The sequence below is a fragment of the Gadus macrocephalus genome, chromosome 2 (assembly GCF_031168955.1).
Source record: "Gadus macrocephalus chromosome 2, ASM3116895v1".
Classification (NCBI taxonomy): domain Eukaryota; kingdom Metazoa; phylum Chordata; class Actinopteri; order Gadiformes; family Gadidae; genus Gadus; species Gadus macrocephalus.
Window position 1 is genome coordinate 16,423,692 of NC_082383.1, and position 23,472 is coordinate 16,447,163.

The window sequence follows — 23,472 nt, forward strand, 5'->3', positions numbered from 1 at the left end:
ATAAGTACTCACTCATTTGACTTTTGAACCATAATCTATATTGAACTTGCGGAATCTACAATAAAATTTGCGATATTTCAACGACAAACAGGTGAAAGAGGCATAATTAGCCGTTTAGCCCCATAGACTCCCATTCAATCTGGACTCGCCCGCGATCACCCCCAGTGGATTTCTCATGGAACTACAACCAAAATCGGTACAATGGGGCGTATAGGGAGTGCCCAGGCTCTTCGTAGACGGGCTCTGGTTGCAAGCACACACGAGCCACCTCCGATGCATGCTCGGTGAAACGGCGAGATCGAGCACGCATCAAGAACACTTCCGGGTTTTACGACAGTACTCGCTTGATGCGTGCTTCGAATTGGAACAGTGCTCGGGCAACGACTGATGACGTTTCACGAGTCCACGAGCACACGAGCACGCGCAAGTACGCGAATTGAGAAACGGCCAAACATCGAGCCGGCTTTTATGGTCGTCCATTTTTGTAGTCTTTATACCCCTTATTTATGGAGTCAAACTGACATGGAGTCTTAACCTCATTAAACATTAACAAAAAAGGACATGCGGTTTAATTTATATACTTGTATGATACGGTATTTATTGGGCACAATTAGCACGTTTTATATATATAAAGCTATGATGTTTCAGGGGGCGTATGGTTACACTTCCGTTTGCTACACCGCCTAAACTTCAATTTCCGGTTGACACAGACCCTGGCGGAGCGCTGTTGTGTAGCGCGAGGAGGAGGGCTGCCATTTTGATCTCAACGGTTTGGGAGAGAAGCGCCGAGGGGAGCTCCACTCACACAAACACACACACCCAACAGAAGACGCTCTAAGCGGGAAGGAGGACGGATTCAGCGAGAAGGAGGACGGTTTCATCGGGAAGGAGGACGGTTTCAGCGGAAAGATGCTGTCCGCTGCGCAGCTGCTCGACGAGTTGATGGGCCGCGACCGGAACCTGGCGCCCGACGAGAAGCGCTGTAACGTCCGCTGGGACCACGAGACCGTAAGCCCCAGTCCCACCACCACGGACCCCCCCGGTCTGATTTAGCGTAATGTTACACCGTAAACCCCCGGACTACTTTCCCCCAGACCGGGCTGGTGCCGAGCTAATCCCGGGCCAGTACAGCGGCGGCCCGGAGCGCTGGTCGTGGCTAGCGGATGTAGCCTAGTGAGCTAGCACAAAGGCTATTAAGTGACAGCTAACGCTAGCGCGTCTAGCAACGGCAGCGTGAGGGCACGGTTTGCCTGTTAATCAGATATGAGGTGGATTCGTCTTTAATAATGAAGTGGTGATAAGTCTGTAATAATTGTTCAGCTGAGAGAACCTCCATCTGAGCCAGATCCATGTTGAACAGAAACACCGGTCCTAGAGTACAACACGTTAGCACACCATTCTGTAATGTAAACACCAATAGTAACGTATTCATGTGGTGGTATCTAATGAACCTTCATGTAAACACCAGTAGTTACGTGTTCATGCGGTGGTATCTGAATGCATTCAATTTAAGCACCAGTTACGTGTTCATGTGATGGTATCTGAATACATTCATGTTAACACCATAGTTATGTGTTCATGTGATATTATCTGAATGCATTCATGTAAACACCAGTAGTAACGTGTTCATGTGGGGGCATCTAATGAACATTCATGTAAGCACCATACTAACATGTCCATGTCGTGGTATCGAATGATCCTTCATGTAAACACCCGTACTAACGTGTTTGTCTCATGTTATCTGAATACTTTTATGTAAACACCAGTATTAATGTGTTCATGCTGTCTCCTCCCAAGGTGTGTCGGTACTACCTCTGTGGCTTCTGTCCAGCGGAGCTCTTCACCAACACACGGTCAGACCTGGGTAAGACCTGAACACATTAACACATTTGGGGTGAAGGGTGGTGAACACAGGATGGGCTGTTTCTCATTGATTTTCTCTTCTCTTTCAGGACCTTGTGAGAAAATCCACGATGAAAATTTACGGAAAACGTAAGCTTTGATATGTTTAATATTCACTGTTTAATTAGATTTTAATAATTCAGATGTTTTTTATCCAAAGCGTCTTGCAGGGATTAAGATACTTTTCATAAGTGTAGTTTGACGTTTTGCATCCTGGAGTTATCCTGGAGTTAAATAACACACCCACTCCATCACCACAGTCCCCATGTTAAACCTCCTACCCTGTGCGGCTCCAGGTACGAGAAGAGCTCCCGCTTCATGAAGGAGGGGTACGAGCGAGACTTCCTGCGCTACCTGCAGTCCCTGCTGGCGGAGGTGGAGCGGCGGATCCGGAGGGGCCACGCGCGGCTGGCCCTGTCCCAGGCCCAGCAGAACGCAGGGGTGGGTGGTAGCATCAGGGGTCGGAGCTTCACACTTCTAAAATACCTATGAGAACAAAAGAACACTGTTGATGTTAGACCTGCATCAGCTAAATGGTTTATGGCGGTGTCCAGCCATCTAAAATAGGGGCTGGCTGAACATCTGCACACAATCCCATTCCCTACAGTTAGTGAGAAGATACACATTTCTTTATAGAACATCATTCGCGCACTTTTTCTTTTGTTGTTGATTTAAAGCCACTCCCTATTTACGATGACTTAAGACAATGAATGTCTTGTACGACCCATACACATATAGATAGATATAATTAGGTCATAGCCCTAGAGATAACACAACCTCATCCTACCCCGCAGGATGGCGTTCCCTCTGTAGCGTTTGTCCCTCCTGGGCCGCTTTAGAGCGGTGCAGCGTGACGGAGGAATCCCCTCCTCATCCTAACCCAGCGTTGGTCTCTTTTAAGGGTCCTGGTCCGGCTGGGAAGAACGACGAGAAGTCGACGGTCCTGACGGAGAAAATCGAGGACCTTGTTCTTCAGGTCTGTTGCTCTGCAGTTTACACATCTTCCTCCGTCTCAATGTGTGGTTAACCGATTTGTATAAAACAACTCAGAAGATCCCTGTGTCTGGGCTGAGCAAGTGGCTCCGGGCAGTGCGTGGTAGCGACTGGAGGTAGCCCTATTGGCCCTGGCGTGGCTTCAGATGGCCTCACCAGTGGCTGGAGGTAGAGCATCCCTATTGGCCCTGGCTCGGCTTCAGATGGCCTCACCAGAGGCTGTGGGTTTTTATCTCACTTCAATTCGGCATCTGTTGCGTTGTTGTTACCGTGACGTCTGTTACTTTTCAGGTAGTTTGGTTTTTTCAGCCTGTATTCAATTCTGGCTGAAACTGAAACCTTTTACATTTTTAAAAAGTAAAAGGGTCAGCTACAGAGTTGGATAATGGTCTGTCACAGGAAAAAAATATATTCTCAGCAGATCTCAGCAGCCTCACTCTACCAGCGTGCCAAGACTTAAAATAGACATGTAGAGCGTATCAATGGATACCTGTTTCCATCCAGTGCAGAGAAAACGCGTTGAGCCCTGGGCCCGGTAGCCCTGCGTTCACTACTGTATCCCCATGGCTGTAGTCCCATCCTCACTATGTGTCCGTGTGTCCAGATCGAGGAGCTGGGCTCGGAGGGCCGGGTGGAGGAGGCGCAGGGCATGATGAAGCTGGTGGAGCAGCTGAAGGAGGAGCGAGAGATGATCAGCGCCAACCCCTCGGTGGGTCCGCCCCTCGTGGACCGCATGTTCAGCATTCACCTTCTTGTATTTTAAATGTTAGGACCACTTACGACCCCGAATGGAAGAGGCAACATTGTAACAATGGGGGGTTTGTTTTGAGCAGACCATCGAGAGCTTCGCTGCTCAGGAGAAGCAGATGGAGGTGTGCGAGGTGTGCGGTGCCTTCCTCATCGTGGGCGACGCCCAGTCCAGGGTGGACGACCATCTGATGGGAAAGCAGCACATGGGCTACGCTAAGATCAAGACCACCGTGGAAGAACTCAAGGTAACCTTGACAACTGCACCGATCCCATAGAGTCGTTACGGCTGGGACCTCCAGACCTCTAAGGTCCAACGTCCTCTCTAGCTAGAGCAAGATGCCTGACCCCGAACCTGCTCACTGATTCATACTAGGGAACTTCAAGTAGCTTTGGAATACAAGCAATGACTAAATAGTTAACATCTCGTCGATGATTATATTTACTGAAATATTATTTGATTGATGTGCAGAATGAATCATTGTGCAGAATGAGTCATGTTTCTGCATATCGTTTGTGTTTTTTTAGACCAAAGGAATCAAACAAGTACTATGTTTTCACCAGTCCCTGCAGCCCAGTTAGGTGTGCTCCTCATGTCGGAGAAGCCCGTCTCGGACGGGCTTTAGCTCCTCGGACCCTTGTAGTACAATGCCACACCCTGTGTCTTTATTCATGTGTGGATGATGATTCTGACGGCAGTCATGAGTAGGGTTGAGCACCGAAACTCGGTTCCAGTAGGGAACCGGTTCCGCCTTAAACGGTTGTAACGAGATCGAATAAGAACGCACATTTCGGTTCCTCATAAAAGTGCCTGACGTTTTTTAACGCCCCCTGCCCCGCCCCCATGGTGTTGCGGCGTCAACTTGCGTTGGTGCTGGGCGCTATACCGGTTCTTACTGAATAACGGTGTGTATTTTCGTTAGGATATGATTTTTTTTTTTATATAGCCTTGCCATACCGGTGTATTTGATTACACAACGTTCGGAACGCAGCGCTGCGCGACTCTGTTTCAGACGGGACCCTTCTCAATGTTGCGGTAAACAAGCATGGTACTAGAGCCCGACCGATATAGGATTTTTAAGGCCGATACCGATACGAATATTTTGTGATTAAAAAATCCGATATGCCGATATATCGGCCGATATATATAAAAAAAAAAAATCCAGAAACGCGCAACAAAACAAACAGATTTCCCTAACATTGGTTATTTGTAGTTATCCTTTAAATCCTTTTCACTCTCAACTAACACGTAACAACAGCAAAACTGGACATGGTAGTCATGAATTAAGTCATGCTTATCGACTTTAGAGAATTGATGGGGATGTTCTTTTAATTGTTATTCAAGCAATGTATGTCTTGTGACAGTTGCCAACTTACCATGAACACACTTGCACACATGAGCTGTGTTGGAAATCATTCCCTATTCACTCCCTCACTATTCCCTATATAGTGTTTATGATATAGTGCACTATATAGGGAACGAACAAACGAGAATTCGGACACTACGCTGAACATTTCTAATCGTGATTTGCGTCAGTAAATGCGCCGGGTATTTGTGTGACGCAGACAGATGCTCCCACATCATGTAAACAAACCGGGCAATCCCGAGGAAAGCTGGAGCTTGTATTGATGTTGAACGCAACATTTCCTTGATCAAGTTTTTTTTATTAATTTTGAATATTACATTTTCTATGTTAACTCCCAATTAAATTGTTGACATCTCTAAACGAAAGCCGGAGACTCCATCATTAAATGTATTAGTTTTCGCGGTTATTCAGCTTCTTCTTCTCCTCCGGAAGAACACTACCGCATTGCATTGTGGTATACGGAGTAACAAGTAGGGAACATCGTATGTACACTCAAATTTTAGTGCATGAAATTAACCACTGAGAATTCGAACACCACTGCAAAATGGCGAGCACCCTATATAGTGCACTATATCCGTGATAGGGAATGATTTCGAACACAGCTATGAACAACACCGATGATCTCCGTCGATCTCCGTCATTCACTCTGCCTGAATCAGCGGGTTTGGGGCGTTAGAGCGCCCTCTGGTGGACAAACTTTTTTTTTTAATATTCATTTATCGGCCATTATAATGCCGATACCGAATAGTTTGAAAAATGCCTAATATCGGCCGATAATATCGGCCTGCCGATATATCGGTCGGGCTCTACATGGTACGACTACGACTTTCTTTATAGGTCCATGACTGCGAGGCGTGGTATTTCAGGCCAAATGGTAAAAGAGTGTGTCACGGCTTTCAAACATATAAACCATAAAGCCTATGGGCGCCTCGAGACTCGGGACGGACTTGTCAACGCGCTGTGGGATCGCTTACTTGATGTTGTTTTGATTGGAGATCGGCAGGTTGTAGTGGGTGAACGTGAATGAACGTGTGTGTGTGTGTGTTTGTTGCAAATGTAATTTTAAAGTAACAAACAAACAAACTCAAAGCCGATACATGCATCCAAAACTTGCTGTTCAAAAACCAAATAAACAAATCAAAAACAGTCGTTATTCGCTTCAAATACTTTTTCTTTTCAAAACTTGGGAATTAATACAGCGCGGTACCGAGCGGTTGAAAACAATGTTGGCGTCTCCTGTGGCTGCCTTGCGCACATGAGTTATATTACTTGATATGACTTTGGCAGTAATGTTACGCCATGATGCGTGCCTGCATGCTTTCAGTGAGTAATTAAAATTATTTGTAATTTTAAAACGATATGTATTAGAGCCCGACCGATATAGGATTTTTAAGGCCGATACCGATACGAATATTTTGTGATTTAAAAAATCCGATATGCCGATATATATATATAAAAAAAAATAATCCAGAAACGCGCAACAAAACAAACAGATTTCCCTAACATTGGTTATTTGTAGTTATCCTTTAAATCCTTTTCACTCTCAGCTAACACGTAACAACAGCAAAACTGGACATGGTAGTCATGAATTAAGTCATGCTTATCGACTTTAGAGAATTGATGGGGATGTTCTTTTAATTGTTATTCAAGCAATGTATGTCTTGTGACAGTTGCCAACTTACCATGAACACACTTGCACACATGAGCTGTGTTCGAAATCATTCCCTATTCACTCCCTCACTATTCCCTATATAGTGTTTATGATATAGTACACTATATAGGGAACGAACAAACGAGAATTCGGACACTACGCTGAACATTTCTAAGCGTCATTTGCGTCAGTAAATGCGCCGGGTATTTGTGTGACGCAGACAGATGCTCCCACATCATGTAAACAAACCGTGCAATCCCGAGGAAAGCTGGAGCTTGTATTGATGTTGAATGCAACATTTCCTTGATCACGTTTTTTTTATTAATTTTGAATGTTACATTTTCTATGTTAACTCCCAATTAAATTGTTGACATTTCTAAACGAAAGCCGGAGACTCCATCATTAAATGTATTAGTTTTCGCGGTTATTCAGCTTCTTCTTCTCCTCCGGAAGAACACTACCGCATTGCATTGTGGTATACGGAGTAACATGTAGGGAACATCGTATGTACACTCAAATTTTAGTGCATGAAATTAACCACTGAGAATTCGAACACCACTACAAAATGGCGAGCACCCTATATCGTGCACTATATCCGTGATAGGGAATGATTTCGAACACAGCTATGAACAACACCGATGATCTCCGTCGATCTCCGTCATTCACTCTGCCTGAATCAGCGGGTTTGGGGCGTTAGAGCGCCCTCTGGTGGACAAACGTTTTTTTTTAATTTATTTTTTTTATATTCATTTATCGGCCATTATAAATGCCGATACCGAATAGTTTGAAAAATGCCTAATATCGGCCGATAATATCGGCCTGCCGATATATCGGTCGGGCTCTAATATGTATCAGTCACAGCAGCCTCTTCGGGTAAGTCGAGTAATTGAATGCCAACCGTAAGTCTTGCATATCAAGTAGGCTAGCAAACACCGTTGCCATTCAACTCAGTGTCCGCTGACTTTCTGCTTAATGCAAGTGTGCGCCGTTTCGTTTTTTTAAGTACCGGTTTGAGAACCGTTTTAGCACCGGAACCGTTTGAAAAGTACAGAGTAGGCACCGGTATCGGATAAAACCCAAACGATACCCAACCCTAGTCATGAGGGGATGATGATTCTGACGTTAGTAATGAGGGGATGATGATTCTGACGTTGGAGTTGCTAGTGTCATGTGGGGATGATGATTCTGACGTTAGTCCTGTTACGGTTCATGACGCTTCATTGAGTCCTGTTCATAGAGTCCTGTTCCATCTGCAGGAGAAGCTCAGGCGCCGCTCGGAGGAGCCTGCCGGAGACGCCTCGCCCGTCAAGAAGGACCGCGAGGCATGGGAGCGGGAGAGGGAGGAGCGGGAGAAGAGGAGGAAGGAGGAGGAGGAGAAGGAAAAGGAAAAGGAGAAAGAGAAAGAGCGCGAGAGGGAGAAGGAGCGGGAGCGCGAAAAGGAGAAAGAGAAGGAGCGCGAGAGAGACCGGGAGCGCGAGAGAGAGCGGGAGAGACGAGTGAGGCGCAGCGCCTCCAACAGCCGCCACTCCAGTCGTGCCTCGGACCGCAAGCGCAGCCGATCCCGGGAGAGGAGACGGTCCCGCAGCAGGGACCGCGATCGCAGACGGAGCAGGTGCTGCTCTGCCCCCACACTGCTCTGACACGCATGCACACCACAGACACACCATATCAGAAGGAACCACTCGATGGCTCTTGGTTTGACTTGGTCATCATGGGGGCATTGGTGGCACAAATGCGACACTTTCAGGGACCTGGACACAACATTGTTTAACAGTTCAGTTCACATGCCTGATAGCTTTCAGGTGCCCAAACGGATTTCCGGCGTAACGACGTGTCTGCAAAAAGAAAAGAAAATCTGGTTTGCGTTCGCGTTATCTGACACTAACCAAGATTTGAAAGCGCGTTCACACCAAAAGCGACGGGACGGCGCGACTCCATACAATGTCAACGTGTAGACGCCTTTCGTCTGGAACGCAACGTTGGCTTTGTATGGAGTCGCACCGCCCCGTCGCTTTTGGTGTGAACGCAGCTTGAGAGGCGCTTTCACTATTCTCTTTTCATTCTAGCAGTCACTCCACGTGGGAATGTGTTTTGGGATTGGTAAGAATATTAGATTATTCGCTTATTCGTTCCCGAGGGTCCAAATCGATTTTTAACATTTGGACCGTGGGGGGTAGGGCTGGACAAAGACATCCCGATCTTCCCGATCTCCAGCCTCTGCTGCAGAGCGAATTAAAATCGCCGGCAGAACGGTCTGGGGGTCAAACACCGTCATATATGTAAACTATAACCGGCCCTTCACAACTTCCGGCGGTGAATTATATTTGAAAATTCACTGTTGCTAAGTATAATCACGAGTATAATTGACCCTGTCAAGGAAAACAAAGTACCGTATTTTCCGCACTTTAAGGCACACCGGAGTATAAGCCGCAGCAGCTAAATTGAATGATGTGTACATAGATAAGCCGCACTGGACTATAAGCCGCCGGTGTTTTAATGTTTAATTACCATATGCAAGGTTTCGTGCACAGAGGGGATTGTCGGGAAAGAGATGGCTGCTTGAGGAAGCTCCCATTTATTAACATTTCAACAAACGAGTTGCATATTTGCATAACGTATTCAAGTGTTACCATTCAGTGCAATAGTAGCTACAGAACATATACTGTGCTGTGTAAACGGTACAGTATCACATGGCGTATCAGACACACAAACTTTTCAACTTTCAAACTTAAACGGTGCGCTCCCAGCGCACATACCGGCAGTGATCTACACAGCAGTGGTTTTCAATCAGTGGTCCTTGAGGGACTGCATGGGGGTTCCCCAGCAAAATTAGTTACGTAATAGCGTCACAAACATTTAACCACTTAACTTTGGCTATTTTGGAAAAAGTGTGAACATCTTTGAACATTTATCTACATTATAGCCTACAGTAGTACCATAACAAAAAACAAAGCTTACAATGCTTGACGAGGCAATATCAATGGCTAAATTAAATGTGTTTTTTTAACAGTGCTAAATAAAGTGCCTGTAACATGACAGTAAGCGCGTAAGCCTAAAGTTGCAGCAACGATGCTGCTTAAAATATACGGTAATCAGCCTACCAGAAAAGTCATTAATCCTCGTCTTCATCTTTTAGGCTAAGGTGCAGTACACGGCTGTAACTAGAAAAGTCAAGTCATTAATCCTCATCTCCGTCTTCTTCCTGCGTACTAAAACCACCAAAGTCCTCATCTTCAGTGTCGGAAACGAACAGGCTCAGGGTGGCTAGATCCATAGATTTAGGAGGTCCCCTAGATGCCGTTAGCTGTAAAAACGTCTGCGACACGGCGACGCAGCCGTCAGTGAGTGTGCATGTAACTCCGCGTTTACATGCGGACACATCTGATTTGCATAGATGTGGAAGAACAGCTCAATCGGAATAGAAAAGTATCATATATATATACGCCTCAATCGGTTCGGAATAGAATTCTATGCGGAATAGAATAGGTGGTGTAGTCCGCTATAAATACTTATTCAGATTAGTTTGGGGTTTAACTTGGAGCAGCTGCAGTAGTTCGCAATTGGTCCACTCCGTCTGTACTTTAATGCACACCGAACCTTACCGCTGTCAAGGAAATTGGATTTATTGCCTGATTCACGTCTTTGTTATTATCACTCCGTAGTCGTTTCAGTAGTCCGGTAACTTAACAACCCCAGCGTGTCCGGTTGCTAAGCGACGGGTGACATCGGTGGGTTCATGTGTTAGCATCGTGTTAGCATCGTCGTTCTCGCTCTCTCTCTGTCTGTGTGTGTGTGTGTGTGTGTGTGTGTGTGTGTGTGTGTGTGTGTGTGTGTGTGTGTGTGTGTGTGTGTGTGTGTGTGAGAATGACAGGGGGAACGAGTGCTATGCAGAGATGAATGGACGGAACGATTTTTAGATTTCCAAATCGCGTTATTAAAAAAATAATAATAAAAATAAAAAAAGACAGAATCAATTCGTGGCGCTCGATGTTGATTCTGTGGCGCCGCGCCACACAATGGTCTATGTATGGGAAACACTGAAGTTATTTTTTCGTTTTGGCAAGTAGCGTAATAAGCAAGATAATGTATAGAACATCGCCGGTGTTCTAAGCAAGACGCCTCCGCTGCGCGTCGGTGTCCTGTTCGCACTGTCGCGGCTTATTTTCCCGATAATGACCGGCGTTCTATACATTATCCCTTACATATCCCGCTGCTTCGGGTTTGCCTTTGTAGGCGCGTTGAGGAGGAGCGGTCAGTAAGTGTGCATGTATGATACGCGGGTTTATCCAATAAGTGGTAGTGTACCCGCGCACCATTGGCATGTATGCATGCTTGTCTCTGTGCGTGTGTGACTGAGAATGACAGGGAGAAAGAGTGCTATGCGGAGATAAATTAACATAACGGTATTTATATTTCAAAATCGCTTACAAAAAAAAAAAGAATTATGGCGCTCGGTATTGATTCTGTGGCGCTGCGCCACACATTGCTCTATGTATGGGTAACACTGAACTGTAATCAGAAAACGCGGTTATATGCTATAGACCCTAGTATCTGTGGTATGAGGGCTGGGACAAATTTCAAATTATAAATATGAACACTTCCATGTTGAAAGTATAGACCGTCGCGATTCCCATTGAAACGAATGGCGCGGTGATTATTCTTCGAAATGAGAGCTGGTAAATTGTGAAAAATTAATTAAACTGTAATCAGACAACGCGGTTATATGCTATAGACCCTAGAGTATCTTTGGTATAAAGGCTGGGACGACCTTAGCTATAACTTGGCAACGGAAGGTATTCTAGTCCGCTCAGCTATGAGCCAGAGCGTCGTTCGTTTCAATGGGATTCCCGACGGTATATACTTTCAACATAAAGGGTACATATTTATAATTGGAAATTCGTCCCAGCCTTTATACCAAAGATACTATAGGGTCTATAGCAGGGGTGTCAATCGTACGGCCCGCGGGCCGGATCAGGCCCGCTAACGGGTTTAATCCGGCCCGCGGGCCGGATCAGGCCCGCTAACGGGTTTAATCCGGCCCGCGGGCCGGATCAGGCCCGCTAACGGGTTTAATCCGGCCCGCTAACGGGTTTAATCCGGCCCGCGGGCCGGATCAGGCCCGCTAACGGGTTTAATCCGGCCCGCGAGATGATTTTGTGAAGTACAGTATTGTAAAAAAAAAAAATATATATATATATATATATTTTTTTTTTTATAAAAATCCTTCCTAGCATTACATGGATTGCATTGACTGGCACTGATTAATTTGTTGTACATTGAACTACTGGACAATTGTGTGTAACTGGAAGTCGCTTTGGAATGTAACGTAAAATGATCTGCTATTTTTCAATGAAGGAAACTGCTGTTCTTAATGTGTCCACTAGAAGTCGCAATAGCAATTATGTTAAGCAAGCAAACTTTATACCGGGGCTGAGCAGGGAGCAAGTATAAACAGGTAGTGCAGCTAGCCCGGTGCTACCTTGTCGTTTTGCCTTATACTTTCAACATTATGCGCTTTGGCACTCTCATTGCCCCAAAATGTCTCTGTCAAAAAGATGAAAAGTGGACACAGAGTGCAGTGTTTTCTGAGAAAAATGGTCATCGTCCTTTTTATTCACGGAAGTAAATGGGAAACCTGTGTTTGGTGTGCTCACAGCATGTTTAATTTTACATAATTATGCCATATTTTTACCTGTCCGGCCCACTTGGGAATAGATTATCCTCCATGTGGCCCCTGAGCTAAAATGAGTTTGACACCCCTGGTCTATAGCATATAACCGCGTTTTCTGATGACAGTTTAATGCATTTTTCACAACAGACAATTTGACTGGAACTACCGTATTGGTCCGAATATAAGACGACCCTGATTATAAGACGACCCCCGTTTTTCAACACAAACATTTAGAAAAAAAGATTTGCAGACCACATTTGCAGAACAAAGAACTTCATTTCTTTTCTTAATAACAATATTAAAAACACAGTGAATTAAACACTTGTTATATTAATGACAATAATAATAATGCCAGTAAAGGCCACAGCACTTTCAAGGCAAAATATGTACAGTATGATTCAAAATGAATATCAAGCAATAATCAAGCAACATTGTGAATATTTTTAAATAACAGAGAAAATACAGGCCACATACTAAAATTCGCCAAATTTCTCCTCCGATGTCTCTCTATCCCTCACACACATCCTCTGCCCCGCTTTGTTCGCTCTCGCTGTCATCGCTCCCCAGCTGCTCCGCTTCCAGCGGCTCCTCCCAAAGCGCGTTTTCTCTGACATATTCAAAAACTCTCAGGTCAACCTCACTGAAACTACCACTTTGAGGATTTGCGCTGACTGTTGGCATCTTTGAGACGTTGTTTTGGTGCTCGCCATCTTCTTACGTTACACTCCGTGACCCCGAACTTCTTGGCAGCTTGGCAGTTGTTACTTGACTCTGCCTTATTGACGACCATTATTAAAAAATTGGCATCATAGCTCCTCCGCTGTTGTTGATTGACCTAACCCACTTTTGAGCCACTTATCTCTAAATGTCTGTCTTTAAACACCGGTAACGGTCTGGTTGTTAAGGACGCTGGACTACTTCTTCCCGGAACCAATTCCTGGCGCCACCTGCGGCCGCGAATGTGTATTGACATTTAAATGGAGAGGCGAAGAAGAGAAACTGCGCTCTGAATACTAGACCCCGAATATAAGACAACCCGACTTTTTCGGACCTATTTCGAGGGGAAAAAAGGCCGTCTTATATTCGGACCAATACGGTACTTGGCAGGTAGTTGTTTTTTTGCGTCTAAGATATTAAGTGATTTCTTGCCGATGATCCATGGCTACCTTTGTGAATGTCGGCACACATCGTATAATTGATTATTCGTTCATACCACCCACTGCTTATTCGACCATGAAAACTTGTGAGTTATTCACATCCCTAGTGCCTATTGAGAAGGATAAAGGATCTTTGGTATGATCACTAGCCGCTTTTACATGGACATTTCTGATCCGAAATTGGAAGAACAGCTAAATCGAAATAGAAAATGATCATATATACGCCTCAATCGAAATACAATTCTCTGATCGGAATATAATTTTATGCTGAATAGAAGTGTAGTCCACTATCATCAACATGTATACACTTATTCCGATTAGTATGGGGTGGGTGCGGCTTTTTTTTAACAGAGCAGCTGCAGTGGTTCGCAATTGGTCCACTCCGTCTGTACTTTTATGCACAACGAACTTGCCCGCTGTCAAGGGAAGTGTATTTTTTTGCCTGATTCACGTCTTTCTTATCGCTCCGCAAGTAGTCTGGTAATTTATCAACCCGCGTGTCTGGTTGCTAAGCGACGTCAACGTCTTTGTCAGACTATTTCTCTGCTGATCAACACTACGAATGGTAATTGTAAAAAGACACAACGTGTGAAGAATTGTTTCGTTTTGGCAAGGAGCCGTGTAATAAGCGGGATAATGTATAGAACGCGCCGGTCATTATCGAAAATAATACCCTTCAGGGCGAAGCAAGACACCTCCACTTCGCGTCGGAGTCTGGTTCGCCCTGTCGGGGCTTATTTTCCCGATAATCACCGGCGTTCTGTAGGCCTACAACATTATCCCTTACATATATCATATAAGTCCATGCCAACATAACGGTTGTGCGCGAGAGACATACGAACGTACGCTTACCACTTTTGTAAATGCCATAAATACAATGCGTTCGGATTGCATGATGGGAATAGATCTATCAGAAATGGCCATGTAAATGACTGTCGGCAAGTGCTTCCGAACCTGTAGCTATCTCATTGCCTCACTCTCACTCGCTCAGTGAACTGGCTGCTGCTGCTGTGGCTTAGTGCGAGCTGAGGTGCACGCCCACAGACTAGTCTCTGCGGGCAAAGAGTATGGCTTAGAGTTGGAGCGGCTCGCTGCACAGACACAGAACGTTATATTAAAGAGTATCGATACAATTTTTTTTATGAATTATCGTTTTTTGCATGAGGGTATCGTAATACCGGTATACCGTGCAACACTACAAACAATAAGTACGCCGGGAAGTGACTACTTAAAAGCAGGGATGGTTTACTGAACAGGCCAACTAGGCCCAGGATCCTAAGAGCTCTGGTGCTCTACACAAAGATGCTACTGTAATATAGGCTTATATTGGGTTTGTTCATCTCATGTCTGAATGTTGTCCATTTATTTCCACAAAATTCACCAGAATCTATCATTTAAGGGTCTATTTATCAACAATTTCCCACAAGGGAGCATACCCCTGGGTCCTGCTTGACAATTATGCTGATCAGGGCATATATCCTGGCATAGGGGCCCGCTAACCTCCCAGGGAAAAAAGTTCAGGCTCAGGATTTTTTTCTACTAACCCCTGAGTTCAGCTCAGTTATATGGTCAATGTCCAAACGTATGATTTAGAGACCAACCCACTGTGTTTGGTCAGTCTCATTAATCACCTTTAAATGACGTCTGGTGTTTCTGTAGCTTTATTCTGTACAGTCTGATGGCAGCGGTTGTCTGGTGTTTCTGTAGAGGAGCTTTATTCTTTACAGTCTAATGGCAGCGGCCCGTGTTTCCTCCCCAGGAGCCGGGACAAGGAACGCCGCCGCAGCAGCCGTGACCGCCCCGAAAAGAAAAGGTGCTCCCGCAGCCGTGAGAGGAAGAGATCCCGCAGCCCCGAGCGCAAGTCCCACCGCCACCGCAGCCGTAGCCGAGACAAGGAGAGGGAGAAGGAGAGGGAGAGGGAGAAGGACAGGGACAAGGAGCGCGACAAGGACAAGGAGCGCGACAAGGACAGGGACAAGGGACGGGAGAAGGACAAGGGGCGCTCGTCCAGAGACAAAGGTGCGCTTCACGGTACAGTATTCATGCCTCTATCCTTTGTAGTGCTGCACACATTCTGTGGATTCGTTGCTGCTGTAGTAGTGGAGGAAGGGCCTTCTTAAAGGGAGGCCATGTGGAGGCCCGGGTCAGGGGGTCCGGCTCTGTTGAGCACGGCGGTGTCTGTCGACGGGCCTCTTCTGACCCTCTGACTCTGCTCCTTGTGTGACTTTGTTCCATTTGTCGACGGGCCTCCTCTGACTCTGCTCCTTGTGTGACTCTGTTCCTCTGTCTCTGCTCCTTGTGTGCAGACCGTAAGGACACGGAGGAGAAGAGGAGCAGCAGTGGCTCGGTGAAAGACAAGCCGTCTGATGGCAACGGCACGGCGGCCCCCCAGGCCTCCTCCGACGCAGAGCCCATGGAGAGCGAGCCCGCACCCCCCGCCTCCTCCCCCAAGCTAAACGGCCAGCAAGAGCTCCTCCATTCTGAAGGTGACACTCAGTCCAATTAAAACTGATCTGATAGGACCTCAGATCAGACTCAGGTAAGTGCGCCTCTCTCCCTGGCACTCAATCCCCCCTTCCCTCAACCCCCTCTTCCTGTCCAGCCCCATCTCCCCTTTCACCCCCCCCTCAAACCCATCTCATCCTACACTTCTCCCACCCCTTCCCCCCTCACCTCTCCCCCAAATCGTTGATTGTTAATGCCTAATGCCTCTATGGTTTTTGTCTCATGTACTGTATGCCTATATCTATACATATCTCTACCCTGTGCATCATAAGTGTGAGCTGAAGATGAAGGACTAGGCCTGATGAATGGGAAGTAGAAAGGTCACACAAAGCCAGGAGGGAAAGGCCAGAGTAGTCCTGATCAGACAAACCCTGAGGTACCCCATACCACGGGCTCTGTCCAGCACAGAGCCCGTTAGAGCTGTTATCCTACTGGTCTGTCCAGCCATGTTGTTTGTTCTCCTGTATTCACCCTTTTGATTTCCTGCTTTATCTCTCGTATGGTTAGAGTTCATTAAAGTATCCATGGCGTGTGTCTGTCTAGAAGCACACTGGCTGAAAGGGCATCATGTTTTAAATAAAGAAGCTACATTTGATTTAGAAATTTGATATAAACTCATATTACCGATAATGACGGTTACTGCTCATCCCATCAACCAGTCATGGATTATAATAATGCTATCAGTGTGTTTTCTTTGGGGGGGGGGCGATGGTGTTTTGAGCAGACTCTGGGTGTTTTGGGGGGCTGGTGGGGGCGTGTGTTAACGTGACTCACTAACTGAAGGGTAGGGTTTATGGAATGACTTGCAGCTGACTTCCATACCTCACACAGCGATGGTGTTGTGAGCGAGACCCACATGAGAAAAAGGCAAATTAAAAATCATGGATACTCTGACTCTCAAACTGTGCAGGTACTCACCCCAGGTACTCCTTTCTCTACCACATTCATTTCTGAATGCTGTTGCCTGTCAAATAAAACCCAAAAGAAACTCAGTTCAGAGATGTAACCTGAAGGTTGATGTGTCATTTTAAAGGTGTTTTAATGTACTCTCACCACTCAATGTATTGCTGATATAGTTTGAGTAAGGTCTTTGGAAAATGCGTCATTCACTGTTTACTCTTTACATCTTAATTACTCAACGTGCACCGTCTCTCCAGCCTTTACCTCATAGCCTTTCTGTTTAAGCTGTTTTATGCAACTATCTAGTATCGCATGTAATTAATCGCAGCTGATGAAGCCCAGTAGCGATATTGAAACGGCGTTCCCAGATTAAACCCTAGCGCACTAGGAATGTGTGGTGGAGCTCCTGCTTCCAGTTCATATCGTGCACCTTATTGCTGTGTTGTGACGCCAACGTTAGGAGAAGGTGTTGACATGAGGAGGCGGTGGATTGGACCTTGTGGAGGGTCCATGCTAACATGTCTGTTTGTGGATTCTTTTCTGACATGGCAGGAGAAGCCGGGACTTCGTAGAGGAGAAAGATCTGGAAGAGCCCCGCCTTCAGTGAATCTGACGCTGCTTAAAAATAAGGTGAACCACAGATTAGTGGCTTATTTAAAACGGAGAACTAGGAACGGAATTGTTTTTAATTGTAAAGTGTGGAGAGGAGAAGGTTCCTGTGTTTTTCTTCATTGTTTTCCTGGAGATCTTTTTGTTTGGTGGGAGTGGTTAAACGGTTCATACGCAAAGTGTTTACACACTTAACCAAAATGCAGATTTTGAAAATCCCACTATTGCTTTTTCGGACTTTCTCTACCGTTCTTATGTGTTGGCATTTAGCACAGTTATTTTCACCGCTAGAAGTGTGTCTTGGCCGGGGGTCTGTCCTCCACCTCGCTCGTTTGTGTTCCTCATCCACCTGATTGAAGCGTATGTACAATGCTAGACTGATGTTAGGTCCTGTCTGTTCCCTTACAAATGAGGGACTTGGGTCACCTTGTAAACAAAAAAGAAAATGCATTTTGATCAAAACATTTCAACGACCGAAAGTTTTGTTGATTTTAATGCTTGTATGTCTTGATGAATAAAAAGAGCTAAGGTTTTCTTGCGTTGTGTTCTTTGTGTTTCCTGGTTTCAAACATCGTGACACATGCATTTTGATTAAGATTAGGACCAGAAAGATGTTCAACACACACGCGACCAGAACTACGCGAACATCACTCTTGACAAATTCAAGTGCGGAGCTCAATGGTCACTTAATAAATTGCATGCCAGGCAAGCAATTTAAGTATGTGCTGATATTGGATATGTAGAACAATTTTAGGTAAAGAAATCTAGCTAATTTCAATGATAAAACCAGTTCTGGATTGAAGTTGACCACTCATAATTTCGATATGCTGGCGTATGTCAGCAGCAGTGAGATTGAGTGTCCTTCCAGACTGAAGCCATCAAGTTTCTACACTACATCATGTAGTGTAGGAATAGGTGTCATAACTGGAAGAGAACGGCATTAACAAGTAGGTGTCATAACTGGAGGAGAACGGCATTGACGTGGAGTATAGGTGTCATTACTGGAAGAGAACGGCATTAACATTGTTGGGTACGAATGCCAGCGCATGTTTGCACTGCCAGCCTTGTTGGATCCTTTGCCCAGCTGGGACCAGTGCCCTTACGTTGGGCTCATGATTGGTTTTGGGCCTCCAGCAGGTAGCATCACACGGCAGGGCCCTGGGGTCCGGGACCAGTGGCATCAGAGATGATATCAGTCGATTACACGAGTGATGCTCAGAGGGCTAGTTTGAAAATGGCTTTGGATTAAGGTAAACCGTACATTTCTTTTATTAAGGTAAGGAATATTTGTTGACATAGGAGTGAAGTTTTGCGTTTATTGTTGGCTATTACCTCGGAAGGTCAGATGAACATTCAGTTGTGCAGTTTGAATTCGAGACAGCAGGTGGCAGCATGTTCACTTTCTTGAATGTCTCCTGACTACAGTAGCAAAGCAGATCTTTCCGGAACAGCTTTTCTTCATGAATACCAACACACCAGAAGCTAACTGTACAGTAACTGCTCTACCTTAAATCCCAGAGTAATGTGTTATCCACACAGCACATATTTCCCCTGAGTGGCAGTGGCCTGCTGAGGTGAAGGAAAACCAAATGGAAAGCCAGTGAATCATGGTGGGAAGAGTAAATGAGATAAACTGATACAGTGCAACAGAGACTCCGGCTTAGGTTTAACAGATAATGGAGATGAAGTGTCCTCTATCTTCCCCAACACACACACACAAACAAAAACGTTTGGCCAGCCTCCCAGCGACGGGTTGGAGGTGGGATGGGTGCCCAGCGTGAACAGAGCGAGGATTTGAGTTGACATGTGGTCAGAGGTTGGTCTCTGAGCCCCCCAACCTCCCCAGCACCTAATGTGACCGGCTGGTGATCTGCTTGTTTGACAAAGCGGGCGCTCTTGCAACAGAGGACAGCTTCTGGCCGGTCACCTTCACCTCGCTGAGAGACGTCAGAGGGGAGGGTGTTGGTCTCACCCTCCCCCTGCTGAGAGACCGTCAGAGGAGAGGGTATTGGTCTCACCCTCCCCTCGCTGAGAGACCGTCAGATGGGGTAGGTTTGGTCTCATGGGACTGCGGTGTGGGGAGCGTGGTGTTCCACTCCTCTGGATACCCCTGCTGCAATGCCTTGCTCCACAAAACTACAGCAGCTTTTCATTGAACATCTCCTGGTGGATCTAACTCCACCCATAGGCGGCGTTAGGGTCAACCCTAAGTTGATCACAGCAGCCCTGAAATGCCCTATAAAGGTCTCCGCTCAGCTTCTCCTGACAGGTAGGCCTTCTGGTCCAAAAGGCATGATAGTAAGGCTCATCCATGGCTGGACTCACAAGCTGCTGCTGTCCTTTACAGTGGGTCGATGGATGGATTATCTTTAAGTATGTACAGGCAGTAAGGAGACAGAGAAGAGATCATCAGGCAGAAATGAGTGGTTGGAAGTAAAGTAACCAGAAACTCTTAGGCTAGGAGTGTCCTTGTTATGTGAGGTGGGGTGGCCTTTAAAAAGAGGGGTAGACCATTGGCCAGTTTTAGTCAGGTGACCTCCTGGCCGGAATCTTGGCGGTCCTGCTTTAACCACCATGATTGTTTTTACAACCTTCCGATGGCTGAGGCTGCGTTCCCCTGGAGGCGGCTGGTGTTGAGACCGATTCTCTCCAGTATCATGTATTGGAGGTAAAGAACCCCATGGGCCAATGGGAGATCTCTCTCCTCCTCTTACTCACCCGTTCACTCGCTCAACCCTTCACTCAGCAGATGGCATCGACCACAGGAACCAGGCTTCACGCCGACTCTGGGTATCAACCCAGTCTCTCAGCAACTAGGATCTCTCTCTCTCTCTCTCTCTCTCTCTCTCTCTCTCTCTCTCTCTCTCTCTCAGTGTTGCGGGTGGCAGACTGTTGGCCCTGGTTCCCCAGCATCACCGCTCTGTTTCTGGGCAGTGAACTGAAGGCAGCCCCCGCCCAGCGGGGAGCTGCCTCGGGCTGAGGTCGTGCAGAGGTCATAACAGCAGAATAACGTGTTCTTCTTTCTCTGAAGCTGAAATATCTTTGGGAGCGAAGCCACCGCTGAGAGGAAGAGAGAGGAACCATGTAGACAGAGACACTCCGTTCTGGACATCCCAGCGCTTTGGGGAATGGAATGGAAGGCAGAGCGGGAAGAAGAAGAGAAAGGACAGATATGGTGGTTGAGGCTGCTCGGAATCATTTAAATTCATTCAAATTAATTCAACCCGTCCTCTGCCAAGCTAACAAACTCATTACAAATAGTAAGGCGTTTGAATTCAGAAGATACAGTGGTGGGAGGACAGATAAAAAGGGGTTTTGCTGGGGCCGATGCTGTAAAGTATTATTCAGCATAAAGCTCCCCTCTCCTCTCCATCCTCCGGCACGTCGAGGCTTCGGCACAATGGCACCAACCCTCGCCCCCGTCGCCCGCCTGTCTCCATAGCAACGCCTGAAACGGACCTCACCTCAGGCACATGAATATACGCAGCAGGAGGTAAAAATTGTTCAGTACACCGCCTAAAAAGTGTCCTGGCCTCATTTTACACACAAACACACACACACACACACACACACACACACACACACACACACACACACACACACACACACACTCGCTGTTGGGAGGAGGGTGGGGGGTGCAAAGAAAGGCACTACTGAGTGGCAGAGGAACCAAACCAGGATTCAGAAAAGGACGGTTCTTATTCTACACCGAGGAGAGTGAGTTTAGGATCACGATCAATGATCCAACTGCTCCAACTGACCAGGCTGAGGAACCATGTGATCTACGGGATCTGGGAGGGATGGGGATAGACAGACGGCTCATCCAATCACCTGCCAAGGATTTTTTGTCAGATAGCGTAACCGAGCTGTCCCGCTCAGACCCGCTCCGCTCGGTGGGAACGAGGCATGAGTTAAATGACGAGCTACATCAACTCCCTTGAAGCAAAAACAAGAACCAATCACAGGTGTGTGAGGTCGCTTAGCCCCACCCCCAGCTCCCCAAAATAGGAGACATGTTTTGTCGTCATTACCAGATCAGTAACAGCTGCTGGTCAGATACTGACCTGAGCAGCGCTCCACAAACACTCCTCAGTACCAGTTAATCCCGGGATGCCCCGTTGAGTTCCTGTTCTTCATGACGTATCACCCTCCCACCTCTCTCCCCAGCAGCATTGGGATTGAATATCTGATTGGTCGTTGGAGTAGGGACTTCTGGTTCTGTGAGGCAACGACTAACAGACCTAAAGATTAAAGCTGGTTTCACCAGATAGGAGCAACAAGCCCAGACGTGATGTCCACAGATAGGATCTCCAGCATGCTGTCCTTGGCTCATGGCCGCTGGTCCTGTGAAGGGTTTAGCTCGTGCTCTGGTCATCATGGGGCTCCCTGCATCGCAGAGAGGGGATTGGGTCAATGGAGATTGACCCAATCACACACACACACACACACACACACACACACACACACACACACACACACACACACACACACACACACACACACAGATGCAGACACACAAATAGAAACACATACAGACACAAACACACACACACTGCTGCAGGCACTGCAGAGCTGTATTGTCTTCTCTATAAAATGATGACAGATATTTTCCTCTCTTTCACCCAGCCCCCACTTTCTTACTGTACACTTAACATCGTTATAAAAAATGTATGTGACTAATAAGGCCCATCTTCGAAACATCACCCCATCAACATCCCCCTCATCACCCCCCATCACCCCATCACTCCCCCCATCACCCCCCCCCCCCCCATCATCACCCACCCCATCCCCCATCCAATTCACCCCCATCAAGTTTATACCCACACATGTATTTCGGTTTGCTGCTGTGTGTGTGTGTGTGTGTGTGTGTGTGCGCGTGTGTGTACATGTGTGTGCGTGTGTACATGTGTGTGTGTGCGTGACCATGTATGTGTGTGTGTGTGTGTGTATGTGTGTCTGTGTGTGCGTGCGCTGTGGGTCTACAGCAGAACAACATGATAACATGATAAAGGCTCTCGTCTCGGACTACAAAGCCGATTGGCTGAGAGAGAAAGAACAGGAGGACGGGGGCCGGGCGGAGTGTGCTCCTGTGGTTCAGCTACCTGCGGGGGGCCCCTGGGGGATGCTTCAGGAGGGGTGCGTTGTCATGGGAGACGCACACACTGACGTATAGCCCAAACACACACACACAGACACAGACACACCGAACACACGTCGAACATATCCAGACACACACACACTGAACACACACACACAAGAAACACAGACACACACAGACCCACTGAAACGCACACTCGCACCGAACACACAAACACACGCACAACACACACACACACAGCGAACACACACATGCACACCCAACACACAAACACAAACGCGCAGGATATGGTGAATAAATAAACACAAAGGCACATCATAATGGAAGTTCATGAAAAAAATAATCCCTGCTGCCAAAGCAGCGACGGAAAACAATTATGACAGCCCGCCCCTCCAACGCAGACGCGGAAACAACAAAGCGTCATGTTCTCCCTGGTTGTGTATCTCCCCCCCCCAAGTGTATTCCCCAGCGTGGGCTGGTGAGACATGAGGGGGTCATGATTTATGAATGTAAACGATGCTACAAGCTTTTACGATGCACTGCCTTGCCATAAACGTGATTGTGTACACACACACACACTGAACACACACACATACACACAGCAGTGGGAGGCAGTCTATGTGCAGTTAGCATTGTGGATTCAGAGGCCTGTCATCGATCAGGCTTCTAGAGCTCTCCATTGATCCTGTTCTGTCTCCAAGAGAGGAGGTCATGTGACCACAGCGCCCCCAACCATACTGCCTCAGCAATCAGCATCCCGGTCTGCTGCTCTGATCCTGGGTCTGTGAAGTGGTGTGTGGACGTGAAACCTCCTATTTGCTGACACTTGTCTTGAACTCACAGTGCAGGGTTCAAAGGCTTGCTGCTCAGCC

General features: G+C 46.7%; 1 protein-coding gene and 1 long non-coding RNA gene across 5 annotated transcripts; both read left to right on the forward strand.

Moving 5' to 3' along the window:
- Positions 1-687: 687 nt before the first annotated feature.
- On the forward strand, positions 688-18,036 carry luc7l3 (LUC7-like 3 pre-mRNA splicing factor). 4 transcript variants are annotated; one of them, XM_060072921.1, is made up of 11 exons: positions 688-1,008; positions 1,798-1,864; positions 1,953-1,992; positions 2,199-2,343; positions 2,804-2,878; positions 3,500-3,604; positions 3,729-3,890; positions 7,917-8,272; positions 15,251-15,519; positions 15,795-16,027; positions 17,446-18,036. In XM_060072921.1, exons 1-10 carry the CDS (start codon positions 910-912, stop codon positions 15,992-15,994), a joined length of 1,518 nt encoding a protein of 505 aa, XP_059928904.1. In that variant the 5' UTR covers positions 688-909; the 3' UTR covers positions 15,995-16,027; positions 17,446-18,036. The 4 variants fall into 4 exon arrangements, with proteins under 4 accessions (XP_059928904.1, XP_059928887.1, XP_059928895.1 ...); XM_060072904.1 differs by having other exon boundaries at positions 689-1,008; positions 15,248-15,519; XM_060072912.1 differs by having other exon boundaries at positions 689-1,008; positions 15,248-15,519; positions 15,795-15,974.
- LOC132473261 (uncharacterized) lies at positions 12,427-14,262 on the forward strand. Its single transcript, XR_009529299.1, has 2 exons — positions 12,427-12,504; positions 13,439-14,262. It is a non-coding gene; the product is annotated as an uncharacterized LOC132473261 (long non-coding RNA).
- Positions 18,037-23,472: the final 5,436 nt, after the last annotated feature.

What these genes read in the sequence shown, in the direction of transcription:
- luc7l3 (XM_060072904.1), top strand. Translation starts at nt 910, where the DNA reads ATGCTGTCCGCTGCGCAGCTGCTCGACGAGTTGATGGGCCGCGACCGG. An exon ending in CGCGATCGCAGACGGAGCAG is followed by an intron (nt 8,273 to 15,247) that starts GTGCTGCTCTGC and finishes TTTCCTCCCCAG; the next exon opens with GAGCCGGGACAAGGAACGCC. An exon ending in AGACAAAGGTGCGCTTCACG is followed by an intron (nt 15,520 to 15,794) that starts GTACAGTATTCA and finishes CCTTGTGTGCAG; the next exon opens with ACCGTAAGGACACGGAGGAG.